The following is a 26,338-nucleotide window of genomic DNA, read 5'->3' as shown; positions in this document are numbered from 1 at the left end:
TACTTCTGGGCAGACCTCCCTGGCAATGCTTCGCAGGGCACCTTGACCCCCGATGTCCGGGTCTGAGTGGAAACGCGTGTCACTCCGGGATGTGGCTCATGGAAAAAGGGCTTGCCTTGCAGGAGTGAGATTGGGGCCGGGCAAAGCAGAGCAGAACCCCAGTAAGTGAGTGAAGGGGAGACTCAGATGCCTGAGAGGGCGGTTTCCTTCCTTCCCTGCCTGGAGTTTCTCTGTCTCTGGAGTTTGGAGTTTTGACAGCTCAACCATGACCACTGGAAGGGGGAATCACTGTGAACCTCTGTGCTTCCTGAGTCACGTGCGGAACAGTCTGGGCAGGTGAGGGGTTCCAGCCCTGTAAATCCAGTGGGCTCTGGAGCCTGTGCCTTCACCTGTCATTATTGCTGCCCACAGAGCTATTTGGGGCTCTGAGGTAGCATCACAGACACACAAGACCCAGATTCCCCCCCCACACACACCCCAGAATCCACACGATTCTATCCTAGACTTGCTGTGCTGTGGACATTGGGAGCTCACTCTTTTGGGATTCAGACCCTGAGGTAGACCAGATGGGGGTGTCCATGGCTCTGAAAATGAGGAGGCTTTCCCCTGGGGCAGAACATGGTGTTTGGGGGTGCTAGTAGGAGTTTCCGTGAAAAGGGGGTTCAGGGAACCTGCAATGTGGCAGGTCCTGAGAAGGGATGCAGGACGGAATGTAGCCTCTGGCCTGGGAGAGAGATGCAGCCTTCTAGAAAGTTCTAGGAACTTCCAGGACTTCCATGCTGTGGCGGACTGCAGGACTTCGGCAGCCCTGACCCACCCCCGTTTGGAGATGAGGGAAGCAAGTCGTCTGCAAGGCAGTTTGCTGTGTGCTGTCATCCAGCGGATTTAGAAGTCGATCCGGGTCCTTGAATCTGCCGGCACAATTATTCTCGGGGAGCTTTTCATTATTCCTAATGCGGTTTTAATAGAATTGATGTTCTGTATCAACAAGACATTGTTTTTTGTTGTGGGGCGGAGAGACTTTCAACGGAGAATCAGAAAAAGGAAACGTAGCGTTACTCCCGCCTTGCCTCCCTCAGCAGACATGCTGGGGCCAGGGAGGGATTGGGCATGGTAGGCAGGGGGCTTTCAAATGCATGGGGGCGCTGATTGTAATTCATCCCTGAGACTTGCATTTGTGGGGAGCTCTGGGCGGATTTGGAGCCACACTGGGCAGTGTTCCAGCTTATTCCTGGCTCTGTGCTCAGGACTCATTCCTGGGTTATGCTCAGGACTTACTCCTGGCTCTGTGCTCGGGTTCCCTGCTCCTGGGAGGTCTCCAGGGGACTTTCCCATCTGATTTACTGGGATCTGACTGGGCTGCCACTACTCTAAGATATCGAAGTGTCAGGAATTATAAATCTGAAACAAATTTGGGGCCTGGCAGTTTGATAAGGATAAGAGATGAAGCTGGGTTGTTTCTGTGGGAAACTGCAGGTGTGGCTCATGCAGAAATGGGGGATTTGTCCCCTGCACCCGATTCCAAGAAATTCAAAGAGGGACTAGGCTGCCAGGACCTAGTCAGTGGCCAGTATTTTCTTCTAGAGTTTGGCGGAAGAACTGGCCCATTTTTCTGCTGGAAAGATGGTGGGTGGGACTTTAATCTTCTGAAAAATACAAATAGGCCCTAAACTGACCCCCCAAAAAAAACAAAACAAACAAACAAACAAAAAAACCACTGGGAAACAAATAGAAACCCTCTGGTACTTTGATAAGTAACACAGAGACCCAGTTTCTCTATAAAAACCCCACAAAACCAGCCATACTTTGCTTAGTTCTGTACTAAGGACCTCCCAGTTAGGGAATGTCTTTCTCTCTTACTATTTTTGGAGTGAGGATGTTGGGTCACACCTAGCAGTGCTCAGGGGTTACTTCTGGCTCTGCACTCAGAAATCACTCCTGTCAGTGCATGGGGGAACCATATGAGATGCTGGGCATTGAAGCCCGGGTCGGCCGTGTACAGGCCAGTGCTATCTCTTCGCCCTGATCTCTTTCCCTTTCTAAGAAACTTTTCTATCTTTCCAACTGAATCTGAACATCTTTATTACTCCAGATTCTCGTCCTTGAGCCGAGCCGGTTTCATGCCAGCATCCACTCCTGTAGGACCTTGAGCCGTCTCTGTCGCAGTGCAAGTGGGGTGAGGGGGGCTGCCCACCCTCAGCTGATAATTCAGGGGTCCCTGGAGTCATACCAAGTTTAGGATCTGTGTGTGTGTGTGTGTGTGTGTGTGTGTGTGTGAATTGCCCCAGCCAGCCCCATCTGTGCCAGAGGATCCCTCTGGAGACTAGGGGCCCCCCATCGGCACTTCCCAGACCTTGCCAGTGCCAAGATTTGATCCATGGGCCAGCCCATTGCTGCTAGGGACGGCAGCTGGCTCGGGAGCTGGCCAGACGAACCTCTCACCCTGGCACGTGACTCCTCGAGATCACCTCACCTGCCTCTCTGCTCCCTTCCAGGTGCTGCTCTCCGGACTCATCGGTGTGGTGTCCTGGAAGAGACCATTATCCCTCGTGGTGAGTCACATGCTTGTCTGCATGGGGTGCTAAAAGGGGGAGCACAGGGGTGCCCAAGGCGGGAAGAGAGGCGGCTTCCGCATGGCCCCTGCCTTCTCTGCAGAATTCCTGTGGTCCTGTTCTTTATCTGAGTGCTGCACTGATGAGTGGGTCCTTTGATTGTTTTGGATTTGGGGCCACACGCGGCAGTGCTCAGGGGTTCCTCCTGGCTCAGCACTCAGAAGTTGCTCCTGGCAGGCTTGTAGGACCATATGGGATGCAGAAAATCGAATCCAGGTTTGTCCTGGGTTGGCCACATGCAAGGCAAATGCCCTACCACTCTGCTATCTCTTTGGCCCTACTCTGTAATTTTTATTTGTTTATTTGTTTTGAGGCCACACCCAGAGGTGCTCAGGGGTTACTCCTGGCTCTGCGCTCAGAAATTGCTCTTGGCAGGCTTGCGGGACCATATGGGAGGTCAGAATCAAAACTAGGTCCGTGAGATCAGCAGCCTGCAGTGCAAATGCCCTCCTGCTGTGCTGTCACTCCGCCCTGAGTGGTTTCTTTCAAATGCACCCTCTAGTCTAGGCTGATTCTTCTGCTTTGGGAGGTTGGTCTTTGGGAGATTTGTGGGAGCCTGTGAGATGCCTGTTTGCAGAGAAAGAGGTGCTCTGGGATGGGCCCCTTCCTAGGTTGCATCATGTTGGCAGAAGCCAGAGGGAGGAGGGTTTCCCCCAGACTGGAAAGCACCCCAGGGATACTCTGGTTATTGATCTGTGAGTTTATCCCTCTTGCCCAGCATGAATATATTTATGAGCTTGGTCGGGTGGGAGGGAGGGATTTCCTGGGTTTGATGGGGAATGGAGTGGATCCTAGATTTTGTTCTTTTTGTCATCCTCAATTATTCAGACTCCTTCTTTAAGTGATTAAGCCCAGGGCAGGGACGTGTGTTCAATATTAATGGAGGGAGAGAGAAATGCCCTGAGCTGTGTTTTAAGAACCCTCCCTTCTCACATGTGTGGGAGCTAATTGGGGTGCTGGGGGGCATCTGGCCCAATGCTCTGATCTGCAGAGAGAGCAAGGCCAGAGTCCGACTGGCAATAGGGGTTTGAACTCAGCATCGTGCTAAGTTTTAGAAACGGTGTGTTCCACCCATCCATCTAGGGTCCTGTCACTGGATATGGGGGGGGGGGTCACAGAAAATTTGGCCACACTGAATGTTTCATAGCACAAAATTTATCCCAAATCCACCGCCTCATGCGGCCAATGTTTTGCTGCAGCAAGCACTGGAGTGTTTGTGTGTGTGTCTTGATTTTGGGGCCACACCTGGTGGTCCTAAAGAATTATTCCTGATTCTGAGCTCAGAAATCACTCTTAGTGGGTTTGGGGGACCCTATGGAATGCTGGGGATGGAACTCGGGTTGGCTTTGTGCAAGGCAAACATCCTGCCCTCTGTGCTATGTCTCTGGTCCTGACTTGCTCCCTCCTGACCGAATGGAATTTTCTCCCAAGTGCTTCCAGTCACCCCAACCCAATACTGGACTCTGGGGTGTTGTGTATGCAAACATTTTATGGGATTATTATGTTACTGACCCTACCCTGATCGGTGATTGTGCCCTACCCTAGGGTGTGACCTGGCATTCTGCCCCCACCCTAGGGTGGTACCTGATTCTGCTTCCACCATTGGGTGGTATCTGATCCCACCACTGGGTGGTACCTGATTCTGGGGGATAAAAACAAGGGTCTGTGGAAGGCGAAAGGCTTTTTTGGCTGGAACTTATGCTGAGTCTTTGGACTTCAGTCTTGTCCACCGAATAAAGCTAATATTTCCACAAGCCTGACTGTCTGCGAGCTGTTTACCCGCCATTTCACCTCAGAAACGTCGGCTGGACAGGGTGGCAGATGCGAGCTCCGAACTGGAGGGGAAAGACCTCATCCTCTGTCCCTCCTTCAGTCAACCTCTTCAGGGGCTGACTTGCAACACTGGGGTTGCTATTACAAGCCTTTACTTCCCTCATTTCTCCTTTCCCTGCACCTCCTTGTCCCTATCTCCCCTTCCCCTGCCTTAACCAAGTTCTCAGCTAATGGGTCAGAGGCTAAGATGAGCCCCATTGCTGCCACTCGGGGACCTCAGGGTTGGTCTCCCGGATCACCCCAGCCACACTTGGTGGCCACACACACGAGTGCTGGGGATGGAGCCTAGTTGGCCAAGCTCAGGGGTCTCACCTGCAGTCAAGGCCCCTTGGGCACATTCTTTTCTTTTCTTTTCTTTTCTTTCTTTCTTTTCTTTCTTTCTTTCTTTCTTTCTTTCTTTCTTTCTTTCTTTCTTTCTTTCTTTCTTTCTTTCTTTCTTTCTTTCTTTCTTTCTTTCCTTCTTTCCTTCTTTCTTTCCTTCTTTCCTTCCTTCCTTCCTTCCTTGGCACATTCTTTTCTTTTCTTTTCTTTTCTTTTCTTTCTTTCTTTCTTTCTTTCTTTCTTTCTTTCTTTCTTTCTTTCTTTCTTTCTTTCTTTCTTTCTTTCTTTCTTTCTTTCTTTCTTTCTTTCTTTCCTTCTTTCCTTCTTTCTTTCCTTCTTTCCTTCTTTCCTTCTTTCCTTCTTTCCTTCTTTCCTTCCTTCTTCCTTCCTTCCTTCCTTCCTTCCTTCCTTCCTTCCTTCCTTCCTTCCTTCCTTCCTTCCTTCCTTCCTTCCTTCCTTCCTTCCTTCCTTCCTTCCTTCCTTCCTTCTTTCCTTTCTTTCGTGTGTGTGTGTGTGTGTGTGTGTGTGTGTGTGTGTGTGTGTGTGGTTTTTGGGTCACACCCGGCAGTGCTCAGGGGTTATTCCTAGCTCCAGGCTCAGAAATTGCTCCTGGCAGGCACTAGGGACCATGTGGGACTTCGGGATTCAAACCAATGACCTCCTGCCTGAAAGGCAAACACCTTACCTCCATGCTATCTCTCCGGCCCCAGGCACATTCTTTTTGAGGTGACTTTGAGAGTGTTGAGGGAGCTCCTGTCTTCTCTTAGGGCTCCAGTGCTTCTCACCTGGGCCCAGTGTCCCCTGGGGACAGGGGGCCGGCATCCAAGGGCAGGCCATGCCTCCTGGCACAGCCCAAGGCAGTGTTGACTTCATTCTGCATTTGAGGGAGCCTGAAGGTCCCTTCTTAGGGACCTCTGTCTGCCCACTTTCTATGCATGCTCTTAGTCTCCTGCACAAAGTGGGTTTTCCTTATGTTTCCCATCAAAAAAAACGAGCCGCTGCTGGATCCAAACAAAAGACGGGCACATTGGAGACCAGCAATCAGAGCAAATAAAAGGAGGTTCAATAAATGCAGAGATGTCTGGGGACAGCCGGCAGCCCCAAGTAGCTTGAGAATGAGTTTTCTGAATAAACAATAGCTCCAAATAGATTTACATTAAATGCAGTAACCTTTACCTCACCTGAATTTTAAAATGGCTTATTGAAGTTAGCTTAGTTCAGGTGTTGGAAGGAAAAGCCTTGCAGCTTCTAAAAGGCAAAAGAAAGGTCAAAGAGATCCACGCATTTCTCTCCCACACCCACCACAAAATACAGGCAGACAAGTCTGCAGGAGGCGAGTTCTGGGATCCCGACAGGCCCAGCAGGAAAGACTTCTGCTGGGGCCGAATTTCAAACACCGCCCTGAAAAAGAAGTTAATACATGCAGGGACCGGAGTGATAGCACAGCGGTAGGGTGTTTGCCTTGCATGTGGTTGATCAAGGACTGACATGGGTTCTATCCCCAGCGTCCCATATGGTCCCCCAAGCTTGCCAGGAGCAATTTCTGAGCACAGAGCCAGGAGGAACCCCTGAGCACCAGCAGGCGTGGCCCCAAAACAAACAAAAAATACATGCAGAAAATGGGTTTCCTAAGTCTCCTGACATTGGAAGATGGTCCACATGGCAATGAAGGGAGATAAACCCAAAGACCAAAAATAAAGAAGAAAAAAAAAGAAAAGAAAAGAAAATTCCAGGCTCGAGTTCACACCGAAGATGCCCATCCCTAGGTGTTGGCGTTTCATTAAGTATTGTGGCTGAGAGAAGCAAAAATGACAGGATCTGTGTCCAATAGACAGTTGAATTCTCATCATTGGCAGCGGTTTCTAGAAAAAGGTCCCTGCCGCTGAGACTGCAGCATAGATCTAAGGGCCAAGGTCAGAGCAATAGTTCAGCAGGGAGTGCCCGTAACTGGCCTTGCATGCAGACGACACAGGCTCAATCCCCAGCATCCCATAGGGTCCCCTGAGCCCCAAGAGTGATTCCTTAGTGCAGATCCAGGAGTAACAACTTAACAGATTAGTAACAGTAATAGAGTAACAGGAGTAACCCCTGAGCATCATGGGTTGTAGCCCCAGAGCCTTAAAAAAAATAGAAACATATTTATTATTATTATTATTATTTTTATAGTATATTTAAGCACCATGATTACAAACATGTTTGTAGTTGGGTTTCAGTTGTAAGAAAGAACACCCCCCTTCACCAGTGCAACCTTCCCACCACCAACTCCCCCCATCTCCTTCCTCCCCCACCCCAAGAAAAAATTCCTTTTAATTTCTACTTATTTGGTTTTTGGGCCACACCTGGCAGTGCTCAGGAGTTCCTCCTGACTCTGCACTCAGAAATTCCTCCTGGCAGGCTTGGGGGACTATATGGGATGCTGGGATGTCTGCATGCAAGACAAACACCCTATCACTTCACCCCTCCCATCCACCACCACCCGCCCCCAAGAAAAATATTTAAAGGGCTGCTTTCTCAAGGCATTGGGTGAAGGATTTGGTGTCTCACCCACCTCCTGGCAGTAGCTGGGGGGAAAGCTCCAGTGGGTTCAAACAGCTGAGCCCAACTTTGGGGGCGAGATGTGTGGGGTCAGCAGGGTTGGGGTGCTCTCTGCTGCTTGAGTCTGCTGGTGCAGCTGCTGACTCTGGGCACCCCGATATTTGAGAGAGGGAAGCATGAAAGAACACCAGGCCCCTCTCTCTGGTCGCTTCCCCCTAAGAAAATCCCCCCCAACCTGCTGGTGACTAGGAACCCCTAGACTCACTTCTACCCTCCGTGTGAGCTGAGGGGTGCCCAGCAGTGCTGGGTGATGTGTCACCAGAAGTCAGTGGCCCAATTATGGCTCTGGGATGAGACTGAGTTGATGAGCAAGCAAGGAAGTTTGTGCCCGAAGACTGGCCTTCAGCCATGTGGGCAGCTCTGCACCAGGACCTCGTGTCTGCCCTGCACCTCAGTACCTCCCCCAAACCGTGGTCTGTAGACACTCTTGGGTGGGCCCAGCCATGGCCACCAGAAGGACCACCTTGTTCTCTTTCTTACCTTCCTGCTTTCTCCTTTTGTGCCGAGTCGGCAGAGGCAAACAGCATCCATCCTCCAGGCCCTGTGTCCATGGTCACAGGAGATTGGCTGTGACCCAGGAGGCTCTGTGAGCGCTCAGTCAGGAAAACACATGGAGAGGGAACTGGAGAATTGGGGGGATATATTTTGGGGAGATAGTTGGGCGAGTCTGAAAACAGGTGCCATGGAATTTCTCCTTTTCAGGGATCCCCGCTCAGCTTTCCTTACAGCCTGTTGGTGGACTATTTGAGTAGATTGTTTTGGTAGAATTTCAGTGTATTGCTTCAAGTGGACCTTTGTGGACTGTTTCCAGGAAATTTTAGTGGAATGTCAGTGGACTGTTTTAGTGGAATTTCAGTGGACTTGGACACAGTCTAAATATTTAAGATGGTCTTTCTTCCAAGTCCACTGGCAGGCCATGGATTTAGTCACATCTGTGAAGCATCTTCACACACCTTGAGGAGGGTCTGAATAGCTAGAGGCTGAATCCCACCAGGATGGCCTTAAAACTGTTTCTGTCCACTCTTTGTCCATCAGGACACCATAAGTCATTTCTAAGAAAGGGGGGGGGAAGCCAGATGAAAGAAAGGCTCCCAGAGCAAAAATATCATTTGAAGTACCAATGGATGAATGATCCAATGTGTGGGATGGTCCACTATGGCATGTGGTGACCAGCTACAAGATGGCACAGAGAGGTATGGTCACAGGAATGATCATGGGAAATAGCGTCTCTCAATAGCGTGGACTTCATTTACTCAGAAAAGTGCCGTGAAGCCAATCTCATCACAAGGCTGAACAATTATCACCTCTGAACTCGACAAACTGCCTCTAAAACTTACTGAAGAGCAAACACATGGGAGCAGTCAAATCAACATGAAAATAAAGCAGTTTTTTCCACAACTGGAAAAGCGCACAGCTCTGCATTTAAAATAGACATTTCGTTAAAAATTAAAAGACAAAGACTAATAGCAGCCTGGGATAAAATATTAACCACTTAACACAGAAAATAATTACTTTTCGAAGGAATCCCACAAATCAATGAAATCCTGTCCTCCAGAAAATTCCACCAAAAATATGAGTGCATAAATCAGATCAAAGGGACTCAAGTGAGAAATGAAATCTTGCTGTCTGGTTTATATATATATATATATATATATATATATTTCAGCTACTCTCTGTTCTCTCCATCCTGCCTTCTTTGGGGTTGTTCTGATTAATTAAAACATTACTTAATTATGGGGGGCAGAGCAATTTGCCTTGCATGCAGTTGACCCGAGTTCAATTTCCAGCATCCTATATGGTCCCCCAAGCCTGCCAGCAGTGATTCCCGAGCACAGAGCCAGGAGGAACCCCTAAGCACCATTGGGTGTGCCCCCCCCAGAAAAATATTTAATTCCCTTTGTTATGTTCCAACTCTATGTTTTCTCATAGCTTAGCTTCAGTGGTCTTACACATCTTCCCACAGAGTGTATGGATGGATCATTACACAAATCCTCCCCTGCTACCTTCATACCCATGTTCATGCAGACAGCCCACAGACAATGCAGTTTTTATTCATCATTTTGGCCACACTTTGGGCTGGCTGAGATTCTGGAGTCTGTAGGTTTATAATGTCTGCCAAATTCTGGGGAGTGGAGAGAACACAAAGGAGGAACTGCTTCTTGAAGTCTTCTGCCGGGAAGAGCCAGAACGGTAGCACAGTGGAATGGGGTACTTGCCTACCTGAACCCCAAGTGGTGGCTCCCTCAACCCCTGGAGCTACTCAGAGTTGGCATGGCCAGAAACAAGGTACCTTGGAAATGTCAGGGAGTCTGTGAATCTCAGAGTGTCAGACCCTCAAGCTCAGTCTAAGTATTACTCCTCTCCAAGCCAAATGCTAATCTTACCTGGATGGTGAGACCCACTAAATATGGGGGACACCAGAGGCCCTCTGCTTGGTCCTATCACCAGGACTGGATGGTGTACCCCCAGACAACCCTCCCCACCCCAGCTGAATTGCCTCCCTTCCTTGAGCACTGCCTGCCTTGGGGGGTTCTTTCCTGTGTCCTGGGAGGAAAACGTCATTTAGAAAAAAAAAATCGAATGTGCTGAGGTGGCGCTAATAAAAGAGAAGTAATGAAAGAGTGTCAGTAAGACTTAAAACATGTCTTTTCTCAGAAAGGAGGCAATTACCATTATAAAGATATAGCATTAGAAAAATTATTACGGCCGAGAAGTATGCGATGTGTCTGTCGGCGGCACAGTTAATTTTAAAAGTATTACCAAGCATACAAATCATAAGAACAAAATGCTGAACTGTACTAATGGAAAGTGAATTTAATATGCATTTTGAAGAACTCTCTCTCTATGCTCCCAGTTTTAACAAATTGTAACTCGCAGGCTTTTAATTATCAGATTTTCTTTGAAATGTCCAACTTTTTAATGAAGAATATTAAGCACAGGCCTTATCTTTTATCAGGAACACTTTTAAGACAGACAATAAGTAATAATAATGAAATGTCCCTATTGTACCCCTGTTTTTATTCTGTAGGTTTTCATTTTTATCAAAAAGGAAAAATCTGATCGGGCATGAAAGAATGAATGAGAGTCAGTGTTTCTTAATTAGATTCACAATATGTGGTTCAGCCCCATATAGAAGAATTGATTAAAATTGATTTGAAAGTAACATCACCGGTGGGGCCAGAGCTAAAGTACATACATTGTGGAAGGCACTGGCCTGACACATGGTAGATCGGGGTTCAATTCCTGGCATCCCATGAGTGCCACCAGGAGTGATTCCTGAGTACAGAGCCAGGAGGAGCCCTGAGTACCGCCAGATGTGGCCCAAGAATGGAAAAAAATAAAATAAAGTAGCATCATCGGTGATGAACAGAAGTTTTCTTCTCCTCATTCTTCACCTGGCATCTGAACTGGGATCCAACCAGGATTTCACACTTGAAGGTACAAAAAGTCTTTCTCAGTTCCATTGGTCCTTTGCAAGTTGGCTTTTCTGCTGAAAGTTTAATCTGAGGCCTTTTTGCCGCACCCAAGCTGGGGGGTCCCTCCTGTTTGTGTCCTTGATGATGGAGACTTTTGATACCTGTCCAGAAGCCCTGGAGGATGTCTGCCATTACGGGACTGCCCTGGCGCCAACCTCGTCTCTCCTGGTTCTCTGAAGATCTCCGCTAGGCATAGGTTCAGCCCTTTCCTTATGCCTTTTCCAGGCCCACTTTGTGCTCTGAGTCTGCAGGCCCCACAAACGAGGCGCCTGTGACCTGGTTCTGTCCCTGCTTCTTGAGAGCAGAAAGCTGGTGTGTGTGAGAACCCATTTGCCCCCTTCACTGTGTGTGGGTTAGTTCCCGCATTGGCATTTGCTTCCAGGCCTGCGTCTCTCCAATGTTCTGGTCTTGGGACCTGAGGCTTCCATCACAGCCTTTGTCTTGGTCATTGGCTTTAGCACCAGCTTCTCTTGTGACTTGCTTCACACTCTCACACCCCCAGACACGCCATGCCGGCTTCATCCACATGAGCAGTTGGTCGCTTGTGTTGCCCATAAAAAGTCCTCCCGCGATATTTCCCCCAGGCCTTCATCTTGTTCTCAGTTGGGGGATGAGAGGGAATGTATGTGTGTGCATGTGTATGTATGAATGTACATGTAAGTTAGTATGTGTGTGTCTATGTGTGTGATTATGTGTTTATGTCTGAGTGTGTGTGTATGTGTGCATAGAGAATATATGATGAGAAGGGGAAATAACGGGGAGCAGAGCCCCATGCAAAGCGTCTGGTTGGATATCCATGCACAGACCCGAGACCCAACCTTCGACCACTGAGCTCTATCATGTGTCTGTCCTGGTGGCAGCTGGGCCAGGGGCAGGAGAGAACTTGGGGACACTGGTGACAGGAAGTTGACCCTGGCAATGGGATTGGTGCTGGATCCTGGTGCGCATGAAACTCAGCTCTCGGGGACTTTGTAAATCGGGACTCTTTAAATTAAAACTAAAATTACAATTAAATGAAAAATTAATTTAAATGTCGTTCAAATTAATTTAAAAGAAGACAGCATCTATTAGGCGGGCCAAAGAAATTCGGGAGTGACACCCCATCTCTCTGAGAGGCCACACCCTTGGCACTCTGGGGGCAAACACTGCCTGGGCACCTGTGCACTCATTCAAAGTCAAGTTCAGGTGCATCCCTGCCACTGGTCTGGCCTGCCCGGTGACCCGTCAGCTCTGGTGGCGCTGGGCTCTGGCTGTCTTCCAGGCCGCAGCCCCTTGACCTGGCTGACGTGGAAACACGATCAGGACAGACTTCGGCATTTCCTGCCCGCTCCGCCTAATGGCCCCGAAGCCTTTTAACAAACCAGCACTTAGGAAGGTTTTAATGGGACACTCACGTTCCATTCTGCATAAGTGATGGCCTTCGATCTGAGACTGGGTCTTTGCACGGGAACCTCCAGAGAATCCGGCTCCAGCCCCTCATGTTTGGGGGTCTGGCCTTGTGGGTGTACCTATTTAAAACCCTAGACCCACCCTTTTCTGGGAGGGGTCTTGGGAACCGGATAATAGGTGTAACCTTACCTGCTAGACCCTCCCATTCCTGGGAGGGGTCTGGGAAATGTGATATAAGGCTTGAACCAAGGGAATTGGGCCGTTTTGGCTTTTTGCGCTTTTGGCTCTTGGCCCTTTCTGCGCTGCTGGGCGCTCTAAGGAAGATGGCAGAAAGGAGTTTAGATGCAGGGCCAAGAATAACTAGTGCTTAAAAGGTTATGAGATAGGCCACACACATGTGGTGAATAGGGTATGAATAAAGTTAATGCTTCCTGAAGCCTGCCTGTGAGTGAGTGATTTCGCGTTTCACCTGGGCCTGGAACTCGCCGGCTGGATGGGGATGAAGCCACGTGGCTGGGGCCTAAGCACAAAGGCCTCCATCCATCGCCATCCAGCCCCATCGTTATTTATTTAATTCAACATGGCCTTGCCTGTTTTTATTCAAAGGTCGCTTCTTTCCTTCTCAATTATTCTAGTTGCCAGCCCACTTGCTGAGGAGCTGTGTTTTGTTCGTGCTTGTGTCATCTGCCTAATCCGTGTCTGTGCCTTGAATGGAGTGATGGGGATAGTGTGGCAGTAAAGTTCTCCCAGGGGTGGACTTGGCATGTGTGACCCCCCCATAAATTAGCTGTTCTCTGCTGGTTGCACTCTAATGAATGAGTGCTCTGCAAAATACACATCATGGGGCTGGTCTTTTAGTCCTCCTGGGTAGGGCTGAATTCTATCTAAAGTCCTCTGTCCTGGCTTGGTTTTTCTTTTCTAGTCAAGTCTTGATTCTGACTTTTTTTTTTGCCACACCCAGTGGCTCTCAGGGGTCACTCCTGGCTCTGCAATCAGAAATCTCCCAGGCAGGCTTGGGGGAGACCATATGGGATGCTGGGAATTGAACTCAGGTCTGTCCTGGGTCAGCTGCATGCAAGGCAAACGTCTTACTACTCCAGCCCTTGATTCTGATTCTTAAGAATATGAGTAAAAAAAAAAAAAAAAAAAGATGAGTTAAGAGGGGCCGGAGCAATAGCACAGTGGGAAGGGCATTGCCTTGCACATGGCTGACCAGAGCCTGCCAGAAGTATTTTCTGGGCACAGAGCCAGGAGGAACCCCTAAGTACTGCTGGACGTGTCCCCCTCCAAAAAAGAATATGTGTTGCAAATCAGCCCCTGAAGAGGTTGACTGATGGAGGGATGGAGGATGAGGTCTTTCCCCTCCAGCTCGGAGCATGCGTCTGCCACCCTGTCTAGCCGACGGTTCTGAGGTGAAACGGCGGGTAAACAGCTCGCAGACAGTCAGGCTTGTGGAAATATTAGCTTTATTTGATGGACAAGACTGAAGTCCAGGGCCCGGAGAGATAGCACAGCGGTGTTTGCCTTGCAAGCAGCCGATCCAGGACCAAAGGTGGTTGGTTCGAATCCCGGTGTCCCATATGGTCCCCCGTGCCTGCCAGGAGCTATTTCTGAGCAGACAGCCAGGAGGAACCCCTGAGCGCCATCGGGTGTGGCCCAAAAACCAAAAAAAAAAAAAAAAAAAAAAAAAAGACTGAAGTCCAAAGCCTCAGCCTCAGTTCCAGCCAAAAAGCCTCCCACCTTCCACAGACCCTTGTTTTTATCCCCCAGAATCAGGTACCACCCAATGGTGGAAGCAGAATCAGGTACTACCCTAGGGTGGGGGCAGAATGCCAGGTCACATCCTAGGGTAGGGCACAATCACTGATCAGGGTAGGGTCAGTAACATAATAATCCCCTAAAATATTTACATACACAACAAATATGAACAAAGGGAGTGAGTTTCTAGGACTATTAAGTCCTCAGAGCATCTCCACAGGTCACCCCATTGTTTGTCCTGGAACTGAAACAGTTGGCACTGAGCCCCCCTTCGTGTCCATTGTCCACCAGATGACATGGCAGGAAGGTTTGGAGGTTCCAGAGCCTCCTGGTGGCTGCTGTTGGTCTGTCCCTCAGCAGAACTCAGTAGAGACCTGCCTAACACCTGCCACTCCTGGGTGGGTCGATTCTCATTCACTAGAAGGGTCTGTGGGCTGCAGGCCACTCTTCTCATTCTCACTCCTGATTGTTTTCCCAATGCTTTGTCCCCTCCACTGCTCCCTCAAACCCTGTGGCACCTTCTGGGGGACTGTTGCCACTTTGGGACCTCAGAGTTGCTTTCTTGCTGGCTGCCCAGCTCTGCTAAAGTACTGAGAAATCTTAGTCCATCTCCCTCACACACAGATGGGTGGGGGCAGGTTCTTAGGGCTCTCTCCAAACAATAGAACCTCAGACACTGGGAAATTAGAGTTAGCGTCTTTTCTTAACTGTAGCCATGAACTTTTTAAATGTTCTTAACATTTCCATATGGTGGAGTTTACCTTTGAGCAGTGGCTGTGGCCTGAATTCTAACATTTGCAAGATTAGAATAAACACCACCACAACCTGGACATGGATTCTTTCACCACTAACCCCCTTCCAAAAATTTCCTCCCTCAATCGTCAGACTTGGGCCAAATCCCCAGAAATAGATGGTCCTGACTGACCTAGGTTCAGTCCCCGGCTTCCCATAGCACCCCCCTGAGCACCACCAGAAGTGATTTCTAAGCAAAAGGACAGGAATGAGTCCTGAGCACTGCTTGGTGTGACTCAAACCTCTTCCACCATCACTGAATCTGCCGGATGTAACCCAAAATCCAAAAACCAAAAAAAGAAAAAGAGAAATGAAGGTGATGGGCTGGAGTAATAAACAGTACAGTGGTAGGGCATTTGCCTTGCATGCAGCCAACCTGGCATAAATCAGGTTCAATCTCTGGCATCCCATACAGCATCCCTATGATCCCCTGAGCCTGGCAGGAGCGATTTCTGAGTGCAGAGCTAGAAGTAACCCCTGAGCACTGCCAGGTATGGGAGGGAGGGAGGGAGGGAGGGAGGGAGGGAGGGAAGGAAGGAAGGAAGGAAGGAAGGAAGGGAGGGAGGGAGGGAGGGAGGGAGGAAGGAAGGAAGGAAGGAAGGAAGGAAGGAAGGAAGGAAGGAAGGAAGGAAGGAAGGAAGGAAGGAAGGAAGGAAGGAAGGAAGGGAGAGAAAGAAAAGGAAAGGAAAGGAGAGAAAGAAGGAAAAGAGAGAAAGAAAGGAGAGAAAGAAAGAGAAAGAAAGAAAGAAGAAAAGAAAGAGAGAGAAAGAAAGAAAGGAGAAAGAGAAAGAAAGGAAAGAGAAAGGAAGAAAGGAAGGAAAAGAAAGAGAAAGGAAGGAAGGAAAGAAAGAGATTCAGTCAGTAGCTGGCCTTGACCTATCCTGCCATTTACAGCGCAGCAAAGGAAATAAATGCTACAAATTTATCATTTATGCTACAAATAACTCAGCAAAGGAGCCAATGTTGAAAGTTTCCTCAGACTGAGTTTCTGAGTCCAGAGTGTGATGTCACTGCTCCACACTTGATCCCTTTGATCTGGAACCTTGTTTTGTTTTGTTCCCTGCCTCCTCCACTTCCAAAGCATTTTCCTTCTTAATAAATGGATCCCAAGTTCCAGCATTTCATTTATTTATTTGGGTTTTGGGCTTCAACTGGGCACTCAGGGATTATGCCTGGCTCTGTGCTCAGGAATCGCTCCTGGCAGGCTCAGGGGACCATATGGGATACTGAGGGTTGAATTCAGGTCGGTTGCTTGCAAGCCTTCCTACTATGCCTATTTTCTGGCCCCTATCTCCCAGCTTTTCATCTTTTTTTTTTCCTCCTAGAATTTGAGCTCTCAAGTCTCTTTTGCTCATTTTTGTTAAGTGGAATGATGCTGGCTCAGGAAAGAGCTGGTTTTAGGCATTAAGTGGAGGAGGGCACGTTTGGTTTTTTTTTCCCACTCTTGCAAGTAAAAAAAAAAATCTGCTGTTTCAATAAGGTTGTTGAAGTTCGAAACTCAGGATCTGCCACCCAAAAGACCACCAGGGAGATGGGCAGTAATGTAAATGCAAGGGAGATTATTCCAGCATGCTGGGGTCCAGCATCTCCTAAGGAATGAGGACCCTGAGAATGACTCACATGGCAAATTTAAAGGGCACATGGGACTCAGTCTAGGGGATCCCCACCTCTGGGTATTGATCTTTTAAAATTATTTGTCCTTAGTACAACCTAGGATCGGTTGTAGATCAAATGTAGTTCAAATCAGACAAACAGTATGGCAGGCTGTCAGCTCAGTGAGGGGTCAGGCATCTCCAGATCCAGGGTGCAGCATCATCTCGCTACTTGTCCACTGCTGTTTGGCCTCCGATATCTGACCAGGAGGCCAAATCCTTGGATATTTCCACAGGGTCTGGTTCCAGGAACTGGCTCTTCTTCTGGGCCTGGTCTTTCTACTTGAAAATTGCAGCCTGTCACAAAAGCACTTAGGCTCCCAGCAAAGCCAGGTTTACAGTTAATTTCTAAACCAAACTTTGGATTCTCACAGGGCTTGTGGAGTTCACTGAGGCTGCCAGCAAATCAGAATTAATTCAACTGGAAGTTGATGAAGTTTAAGTCCATTAACTCGCCAGGCGATGTTATATTAGATTTTCAAGTGAATGAGAAATTAATGGAGAAAGGGCTCTTAAAATAGCTTTGAAATGAGCATATTTATAATGTCCGTCCGGCTCGGCCCCAAATCATTACATCCCGCATTTTACCCTCACCAAAGCCGGAAAATGATCTTTCACGGAAAATGAGAAAGGACCTGGGAGCTGGAGCTAGTAGGGGTGTCTCTCGCCAGTGAGAGGGTAGGGTTTGGATGTTCCATGCATAGGGAAGCTTGGCCACTTCTGGAACATTCTTTCCCTCTCTGTTATTCACCTGTTGCTCATTCCCAAGCTGGTCACATCTCCCTGACATCGCAGCACAACTGTCCCTGGAGGTATCTTGCTTGGTTTTTGTTTTGTTTGTTTTTGTCTTTGGGCCACACCCGTTGATGCTCAGGGGTTCCTCCTGGGTTGGGGGACCATGTGGGACACTGGGGAATCGAACCGCGGTCTGTCCTAGGCTAGCAATTGCAAGGCAGACACCTTACCTCTAGCACCACTGCTCCGGTCCCAGGTGTCTTGATTGAGGCTGGTGTTGGGGTTGCCCAACTCATCTTGTTTGGGGGTAACCTGGGGAGGAGCAGAACCTCTGAAGACTCAGGATACTTGCTTCTTCTCAGAGCCACCCACTGCAGCCCCCAAATCCTGACTAGACTCTACATGCCCCCCAAGCCCTCAGGCTTCTTGTACCCCATCAAGGGATCTTTTCTCACTCCTGTCATTCTAGAACAAGGATGTTTCTTGGCTCTTTTTTGTGTACAGAATTATTTGCGGCTTTTGTGTTTCCATGGTCTAAACCAGGATCATCCCTGCGGATCCCGAATTGACTTCTGTGGTTTCCATGTAGGTCCCTTCCCATCTCACTTCCTTCCTATGGCTGTCTGGAATGATATGGGGTTCACAGCAGGGCTAGCTCCTTGAACCCAGATGAAAATCTCTGTTCTAAGGGCCTGAGCTCTAGAAGTCATTTCCAGCCATGGGGAGAGACCATGGTGATGGGCTGGGATTGTTCTCAGTCTCTGGGGACTGAGCTGCGAGTCATAACGAAACAGCCCCAAAGGTTCGAGGGAGAAAGGGATCTTATTACATCACTGCTAGTCCTTTGTCTATCGTGGAAAATCAGATAGAAAGGGTCTGATGTCCTTTTGCGTTTACACAAATTTCCTAAGTCAGGAACTGGGCAAGAATTTCTTATTCCTGGTCTCCTGACGACTCGTCATAGGGAGCAAACACCACGTTGCTTCTTTCTCTCCAGACTGTCCTTGTTCCTGACTGCAGTTTTTAGAATTAGGCCACAGGTTCTAAAGCCAGGACACTGGAAGCAAACATCGATGCAGGAAGTCACACACACACACACACACACACACACACACACACACACACACACACACACACACACACTAAAGGAGGAGAAATGAGTTCAGGAATCCCAGCATGTAAGACCTCAGCTCTGAAGAAATGGGAGGCTCTGTGGGAAGTCCAGAAATGCAAAATGAGTGTTTTTCTGCAACCCAAAATATTTATTAGGAAAGAACAGGTCACAGCCGGGGGTGGGAGAACAAAAACTGAGTAGAGAGGAACCAAGTAATCCAATCACCAGATCACAGTGGTAGGGCGTTTGCCTTGCACACTGCCAACCCAGGATGGACCCAGGTTCGATCCCTGACATCCCATATGGTCCCCCAAGCCTGCTAGGAGCTATTTCTGAGCGCAGTCAGGAGTAATCCCTGAATGCTGCCAGGTATAATCCAACTACCCCCCCCCCAAATTAATTTAATTAAAGCACTGTGATTCACAAAGTTATTAATAGTTACGTTTTAGACATTCAATATTCCAGCATGAATTTCACAACCGGTGTCAACCTCCCTCCACCACTGTGCCCAGAGTTCACCCCAGTCCCTCCCCTCCCAGCCTGCCATCTTGATAGGCACTTTCTAAAGTTTAATTGTTAAAATTCAGGGCTCATGATTTAGTGTTGTCGACTCTATGGCTTGGATTTTTAGTTTTGTCTTTTTTTTTTTTTTTTTGGGTCACACTGGGTGGTGCTCAGGGGCTACTGCTGGCTCTACGCTCAGAAATTGCTCCCAGCAGGCTCGGGGAACCATATGGGATGCCGGGATTTGAACCACCGACCTTCTGCATGCAAGGCAAAATGCCTTACCTCCATGCTATCTCTCCGGCCCAGTTCTGTCCCTTCTTAACCCCACTTCCTGAGTCCCCTTAACCCCTACCCCATTATTCCACATCTTTCTCTTTTTCCTTATATCTGTTTGGGAGGTGTCTACCATATCATGTAGTTCTGTGGACCAAACCTGAGCCCCCCAAGAATGCAATGTACCCTCAGCCCACCCAACTCTCCCCTGGACCATGGCTTCTTTTCTTGCACTTGTTGCCTCTGCAGGAAATTGCTTCCTTTTTATCTATTTCAATTGCATCAGCAGCTGAATTAAGCTATAACATCTCTTATCTTTTTAATACCTGCAGGGACATGCTTTGCAGGGACATAGTGGAGCTGATTTTAGGGTTGTTGAAGGTGGGGGGGACCAGCTTTTGCCTCCAAGATGGGGCTTTTGCCTAGGCTGAACTGGGCTTGGGAGTAAATCCTTCTCACACAGCCCTCAACTGGAAGGACCCACCAGCAGGCCACTTAAGGGGAGAAACATACAGTCCTTCCTGCATTCAGAGAGGCGCCATCTCTGGGCCTCACACCATGCAGCAGAGACCCTGAAACACTCTCTCTCCTCGCTCTAATTTCTCTGCTCTGCTGGGATCACTCACAAGGGTCCAGGAAAGGAGGCCAACTGGTAGGAGGGCCAGGGAACACAGTGAGGTCAGAGCAGGCCTCTGGGGAAAGGCTGGGCAGCACTGGATGTTGATCCAGAATGCTCCTACGATGAGCCTCTGCCCTCTGTACAGCCAGAGCTGGCTCCTTTGCGTGGATTTCATTATTGTTTGCTGGGGGTCCAATTGCTGGGTCTCCCTTCTGGTTTCTTCCTGGCCACTACCTGGGATCATGTCACTGTGGGGGTCCACGCAGGCAGGAGAGGAAATGTGACATTAATCTGTTCGTTTCCAGAGGGAGCTTGTAGGGTCATACCCCACGCTGCTCAAGGGCGGTTCCTGGCTCAGAGCACAGGGGAACGATTCTGCCTGCCGTGCCAGGGATGGAACCAGGGTCACCGCCAGTGTGGCCTCATTCGAATCGAGTGCGTCAACTCCTACCGAATTGCTTAGGTCTGCTGCTGCTTCTCTGTGTCAAGAAGCCTGAGACTATTTTGTTTCCTTATTCTTGAAATTCAGAAGTGTTGCCTGGATGCCTTTTTCTCCTGCTTCCTCATAACCCGTCACTTTTGTTCTGACGGGGTGAGGGGGCAGCTGAACTCCTCCCCAATCCTCCTTGGCTTTCCTGTCTCCCCAAACGTCTGTTACTGACTGACCTACTAGCCCCCCTAAAGCAAGCCACCGCACCTCGTTCAAATGGCGTGCTTTCATTTGAGCTTTTGTTTGAATCTCCTAACTGTTCTTGTTCCCTTTGTTGGCTCTGGAAACGACAAATATCAGGCGTGATTCTGCTCGAAAGCATCTTATTGTTAATTAATTCTGTCCCCTTCAGCCTCATTGTTTGTATTTATCGCAGCTATTTCTGTTTTTGCCATTAGTTCCACCTGTGATGACCTCTGTCTCATGTGGCCCCGTCTTCCTGCCTTCAAACCCATATCTGCGGTATTACCTGACCTTATTTTCCTGTGTTGTGGGATATGGAGTACCCCTCCACCTGTGTTGGTCTGGAGGTCAGTGGGGAGGCAGGAGACTCAGAGGGGTCTTCCCCTTGGGGCAGGGATATGGGGAGGCAATAAACTGCACCAGACTCTCCCCTTCAGTGAACACCATTGGCTCTCCCAGATCTGCACTTCAGAGCAGTCAAGAGTAGGCCTGTTAGCTGCCTTGAGCCAGTTGCCCTCATCTGACCCAGGGTGGCTAGTCCACCTTCTGGGTTCTTCTAGAACCACAGCCTCCAATCCAGCCTCCTGACCTTGCATCCAGTGCCAGGCATGTTCCCCACCATAAAGCTTGTATTCTCCTGAGGTCTCTACCCCGCACCATCTACAGAAGGCAGGAGAACTTGTGGCTGGTAGACAGAGAACTGGTTAAGCTCACTAGATCTTCATAGACTGGGGGCTACCCAGGCTCCATGTGACACCATGAGTCACAGAGCCTTTGGTGCAAACTCTGTCTAATCTTCTAGAAGAGCCGTAACCAACTTGGACGAGGAGACCCTCAGGGATCTTGGACTGACTCAGACACAGGGAATGAACTTGCTCCCCTGAGGATGGCTTGAGGGCAGGGGGAATTTGGGCCTATTTCCAGTGGGAAGGAATGAGGTGAATGGAGGAATTGCTGGTGCTTGCGACAGGTTTGGGAGCTCTGTGAGCTGAGGGCACCCAGTGGGTGCTTGCCAGGACCCTGTGGAGCAAGGGCCCAGCAGTCCTGCAGGTCTGTGCTGACACCAATGTGTCTGTTTGAGACTTGTCCCCATCAGTGTCAGTGTGGGACCATCTCTCTGTCAGAGTCGCAACAACATGGGCCTTCCTTTCTGTAAATTTCAACGTGCCCCAGTCAGCCTGTCAGATTCAGGGTGTCAAGGTCAGGTCAAGTGCGCACGTCAGCTCAGTTTCATGGGATCCTGCTAGTGTAATCGTCGAATTGCCACCGCTGAGGCCAAGATCCAGAAGCAAAAATAACCAGCCAGAGAGTATTTCTGGAGTGGAACCCTTTTTCCTGAGCATTTAAACACTCCTTTGTCCCGGGGTTCAGGCCCAGAAATATCTAGCCCAGTTGCCCCTCCCCCCAGCACAGGTGAGGGCACCTCACTACCCAAATCTGCATTCTTGTCCCAAATCCTTCCTTCACACAGCCACGTGTCCTACTTTCTCCACTGAAAGAGGCGGCTTCCAGCTAAGCATCAAGGTGCAGCGTCCTATAACCACTGCTTTTCTTCCCCCAAGTCTTGCCTGCTTTTAGCATGATGCTGCTGTCAGAATTCTTTAGAATCTTTTTCTGATTCTCCAAGAAAGACTAGTGTGCGAAGAGCGGGAATTTAGGAGATAATAAAGATGATTAGAGCTTTGGGGCAGACATTTGCTGCCTAGGAGATGGAATAAAGCATTTAATTACCTAGAGACATCGAAGGAGCAATTGGTAGCAGGCATTTCTTTTGTTGGATGCATTTTAAATCTCAGTAAGCACAGGGTTTGCCTCTCAGAATTTTGATTGGGGAGGATCAAAATTATTTGCTCTAGTAATAAAAGTATTCAGGGTATTAACACAAAGTGCTTGCAAATATTTCCCTTTTTAAATCACTCGTCTGTTCTTTCTCTGGTGGAGCAAAAAAGGAAAAATGAATATGCATTGCTGCTGTATGATTTTGTGGTGGTTAGAATCCAATTACACTTTCCATTAGTCTCCTGAGCAAGAAAATCAAGATTTTGGGCTGGAGAGAGTATAGCGGGAGAGCAACTGCCTCGCACTTCACTAGCCTGGATTCAATCCCCAGCATCCCATAAAGCCCCCCCCCCAACTCCACCCCTGGCACCACTGGGTATAGTCCCAAAGCAACAACAATAAAGGAAATCATGATAACATTTTACCTTACTAGAAAGAAACTCTAAGGGCAGGGGAGCCACTCAACTGCTTGAGCACAGGTTTTGCTTGTGAGGTCCTGAGTTCAATCCCCAGCTACCTCCCCCTCAACTCTGCTTGGGAGATCCTCCCCTATCCCATACCCCAAGGAAATAATAAGCACCTTGATCTATTTACCCTGAGGTGCTCAGAAGTTACTCCTGACTGCAGAGCACAGGTTTTGCTTGTGAGGTCCTGGGTTCAATCCCCAGCTACCTCCCCCTCAACTCTGCTTGGGAGATCCTCCCCATCCCATACCCCAAGGAAATAATAAGCACCTTGATCTATTTACCCTGAGGTGCTCAGAAGTTACTTCTGACTGCAGAGCACAGGTTTTGCTTGTGAGGTCCTGGGTTCAATCCCCAGCTACCTCCCCTTCAACTCTGCTTGGAAGATCCTCCCCTATCCCATACCCCAAGGAAATAATAAGCACCTTGACCTATTTACCCTGAGGTGTTCAGAGGTTACTACTGACTGCAGTCAGGAATAATTCCTGGCAGGCTAGGGGAACCCTATGGGATGCCAGGGATTGAACCTGGGTCGACTACATGCAAGGCAATTACCTTCTCTGCTGTGCTTTTGCTCCAGCCCCTTGATCTATTTCTTCCCACATTTAAGGGTGTGTGTGTGTGTGTGTGTGTGTGTGTGTGCGCGCGCGTGTGTGCGTGCGCACGCTAATTTTCCCAGACCTACTCTGGAACAGCTGCCTGTTCTCTGCCCATAACACACAGGCTGTGTGTCCCAGGATCCATCATGACATCCAGATGACGCTTGTCTCTGAGCCTGTCCCTTCATCTGCATTATTGGGTCATACCCAATAATACTCAGGGTTTACTCCTGGGTCTGCATTCAGGGATCATTTGGCGGGCCAGGGATCTGCTTGAGATTCAGCTATGTGCAAGTTTACACCTCACCTGCTGTATTATTGCTCCAGCCCAATTTGTAGAATTCTTAATTGTAAAGTTTCTTTGAACTTAAGTCCAGATTTTAATTTTCAGGGAAATCTGAAACAGATGAAATTTTGTCTTTGTAGGAAAATGAGTGCTTTAATGTTGTACTTGTTTTCCTTAGCAAGCTTGTCATTAAGATTGACACTCGAGAACAGCTTGTTAGATGGTGTATGAACAGACAAGCTATTACTCACTCTCCACTAGGCCTTAGTTATCTAACGGCGTTCCATGAAATATGTTATAGTTAACACTGCAGTTTCAGTGCCACTATAAGATTGAATTTTCTTTTTTTGGTTTTTGGGTCACACCCAGCAGCGCTCAGGGGTTACTCCTGGCAGGCTCAGGGGACCCTATGGGATGCCGGGATTTGAACCACTGTCCTTCTTCATGAAAGGCAAACGCCCTACCTCCATGCTATCTCTCCGGCCCCAAGACTGCATTTTCATATTGAGTTACAAACAAAGCTCTTATGCTACTAACGTTTAATGAATTTCTATGGGCTGGAGAGATAGCCAGCATCCTATATGGTCCCCAAGCCTGCCAGGGGCAATTTCTGAGTGCAGAGCCAGGTGTGGGCCAGAAACCAAATATATAATAAAGGAGAGAAAAAATTTTTAAAAATTTAATAAGATGGTGTTTTGATGCTATTATTCGCAACAATGCGTTTCAAATTGCTTCCTTTGAGTACATTTTCACTAAAAAACAAAAAAAGTCAATTTGATTAGGTTCTTTAAAGAATTTACCCACTTTCTGGGGCGGTTCAAAAGTCAAAGAGGAAAATTCCATTTCTTCTTCGTCAACGAGCACACAGAACAGGACCACGTTTGCTGAGATCTTTGCTAACGCTAATGGTTTGAGTTAATGAAATGTCCCAATGTGGCTATCCTCGTGTGTGTGTGTGTGTGTGTGTGTGTGTGTGTGTGTTCTTGCCTGACTCATTCTAGCTATCAGCGTGTGTGTGCGTGCTCGAGCATCCATGCCTGCGGCACAGATTTATGAGGGATGGTACCCCTGGGGTCTCCCTGAGCCCGAAGGCTCCGCTCCAGCCGTGAACACACACTTCCTTCAGGATTCGCATGATCTCCCTTCTTGGTGCGTGAGTGATGACGCCTCAAGAGAAAGGGCAAACCTCTGGCGAGCAAGTTGCTGTGTGCAGTAGCGGCAGCATTCAGCTCGGGCTTCGGGTCCTCCATTTTCCCCCTTTTCGATGACTCTTCCCCTTCAGGACGTAGATGACAGCTTCTCGGTCCAGGACGCCGTTGCCATGGCGCCGGCGCGCGGCCGGTGACGTCACTCTGCGGCGCCGCTTCCCTCCTCCGCGCGACGTGACGACGTCACTCTCCCGCGCCGCGCCGCTTCCCCAAGTCCCTCTCCGGCACCGCCGCTCCCCTACCCCGTGCCCGCCCGCCCTCAACGTCATACGCCGGCGCCGTTCCGCCCCACCCCGCGCGGCGTGACGACGTCATCCCCCTGCGCCGCGCGCGCCACGTCATTCGCCCGCGCCGCCAAACACAGAGACACACACACACAGACGAGTCGCGCGCGCCGCCCCGCACGGTTCTTTCCCCCCCCGTTGCCCGTTCCGGCCGCCGCGCCATGTCGCAGAAGGCGAAGGCGCGGAGCCGCCCGAAGAGCCTGGGCGAGCGGGAGCGGGAGCGGGGCTGGGGCCGCGCCGGGGCCGGGGCCGGGCGGGCCTGGCGGTCGGACGAGGCCCCGAGCACGTCGGCGTCGGCGTTGTCGCAGTCGCAGTCGCTGTCCCCGTCGCAGTCGCAGTCGCAGTCGCAGTCGCAGGGCTCCCGGCGATCCGACCCCGGCCCCGGCCCGTCCGTGGGCCGGCGCAGCCCCGCGCAGCTGGAGCTGAAGGTGGCCGAGCTGGTGCAGTTCCTGCTGGTGAAGGACCAGCGCAAGCTGCCCGTGCGGCGCGCCGACATGCTGCGCCACGTGGCGGGCGACTACCGCGACGTGTTCGCCGAGCTGCTGCGCCGCGCGGCCGAGCGGCTGCTCGACGTGTTCGGCTACCGGCTGGTGGAGCTGGAGCCGCGCAGCCACACCTACGTGCTGGTCAACGCGCTGGAGCCCGTGGAGGCGGACGCCGAGGTGCGCGGCGACCAGGGCACGCCCACCACGGGGCTGCTCATGATCGTGCTGGGCCTCATCTTCATGAAGGGCAACGCCGTCAAGGAGACGGAGGTCTGGGACTTCCTGCGCCGCCTGGGCGTGCACCCCGCCCGCCGGCACCTGGTCTTCGGCGACCCCAAGAAGCTCATCACCGAGGACTTCGTGCGCCAGCGCTACCTGGACTACCGGCGCATCCCGCACACCGACCCCGTGGACTACGAGCTGCAGTGGGGCCCGCGCACGCGCCTCGAGACGAGCAAGATGAAGGTGCTGCAGTTCGTGGCCAAGGTGCACAACCAGGACCCCAAGGACTGGCCGGCGCAGTACTGCGAGGCCCTGGCGGACGAGCAGGCGCGCGCCCGGCCCCCGGCCGGCAGCCCGGCGCCCTCCTCCGCCGCCGCCTCCACCTCCTCCGCTTCCTCCGCCTCCCCGGCCTCCTTCTCCGCCTTCTTGGCCAACGCCCAGAGCTAGATCGGTCGGTCGATCGCTCGCGGGGGAACTTCGGGACGGAAGGGGCCCCCCTCCCGGAGCCCCCGGGGCGCCTGACACACCTCTGCAGACTTGACTGGTCGCGAAAGCCCGAGTCTTTTGCAGGCTCGGACGCAATGGCTAAGTTATCGGGTCCCAGAGTCGCGCTTCTGGAAGCACGGCAGGAGGTTTATCCGGTTTGGTTTTGCCACTGTGGG

General features: G+C 50.1%; 2 protein-coding genes across 3 annotated transcripts in view; both read left to right on the top strand.

Annotated features, from left to right (window-relative positions):
• Positions 1 to 26,338, top strand: part of ENTREP2 (endosomal transmembrane epsin interactor 2) — a 117,527-nt gene that overhangs the window by 54,735 nt on the left and 36,454 nt on the right. For both annotated transcript variants that reach the window (XM_049782701.1, XM_049782700.1), the window contains exon 2: positions 2,496 to 2,552. In XM_049782701.1, coding sequence (XP_049638658.1) covers positions 2,496 to 2,552 — 57 coding nt within the window. The remainder of the gene's footprint in view (positions 1 to 2,495; positions 2,553 to 26,338) is intronic.
• NSMCE3 (NSE3 homolog, SMC5-SMC6 complex component) lies at positions 25,116 to 26,123 on the top strand. The gene has a single exon (XM_049782705.1). It carries the CDS (start codon positions 25,131 to 25,133, stop codon positions 26,121 to 26,123), a length of 993 nt encoding a protein of 330 aa, XP_049638662.1. The 5' UTR covers positions 25,116 to 25,130.

The sequence above is a fragment of the Suncus etruscus genome, chromosome 11 (assembly GCF_024139225.1).
Source record: "Suncus etruscus isolate mSunEtr1 chromosome 11, mSunEtr1.pri.cur, whole genome shotgun sequence".
NCBI lineage: Eukaryota > Metazoa > Chordata > Mammalia > Eulipotyphla > Soricidae > Suncus > Suncus etruscus.
Note: the sequence above shows the minus strand (reverse complement) of the source record. Positions and strands in the feature narration are given on the sequence as shown.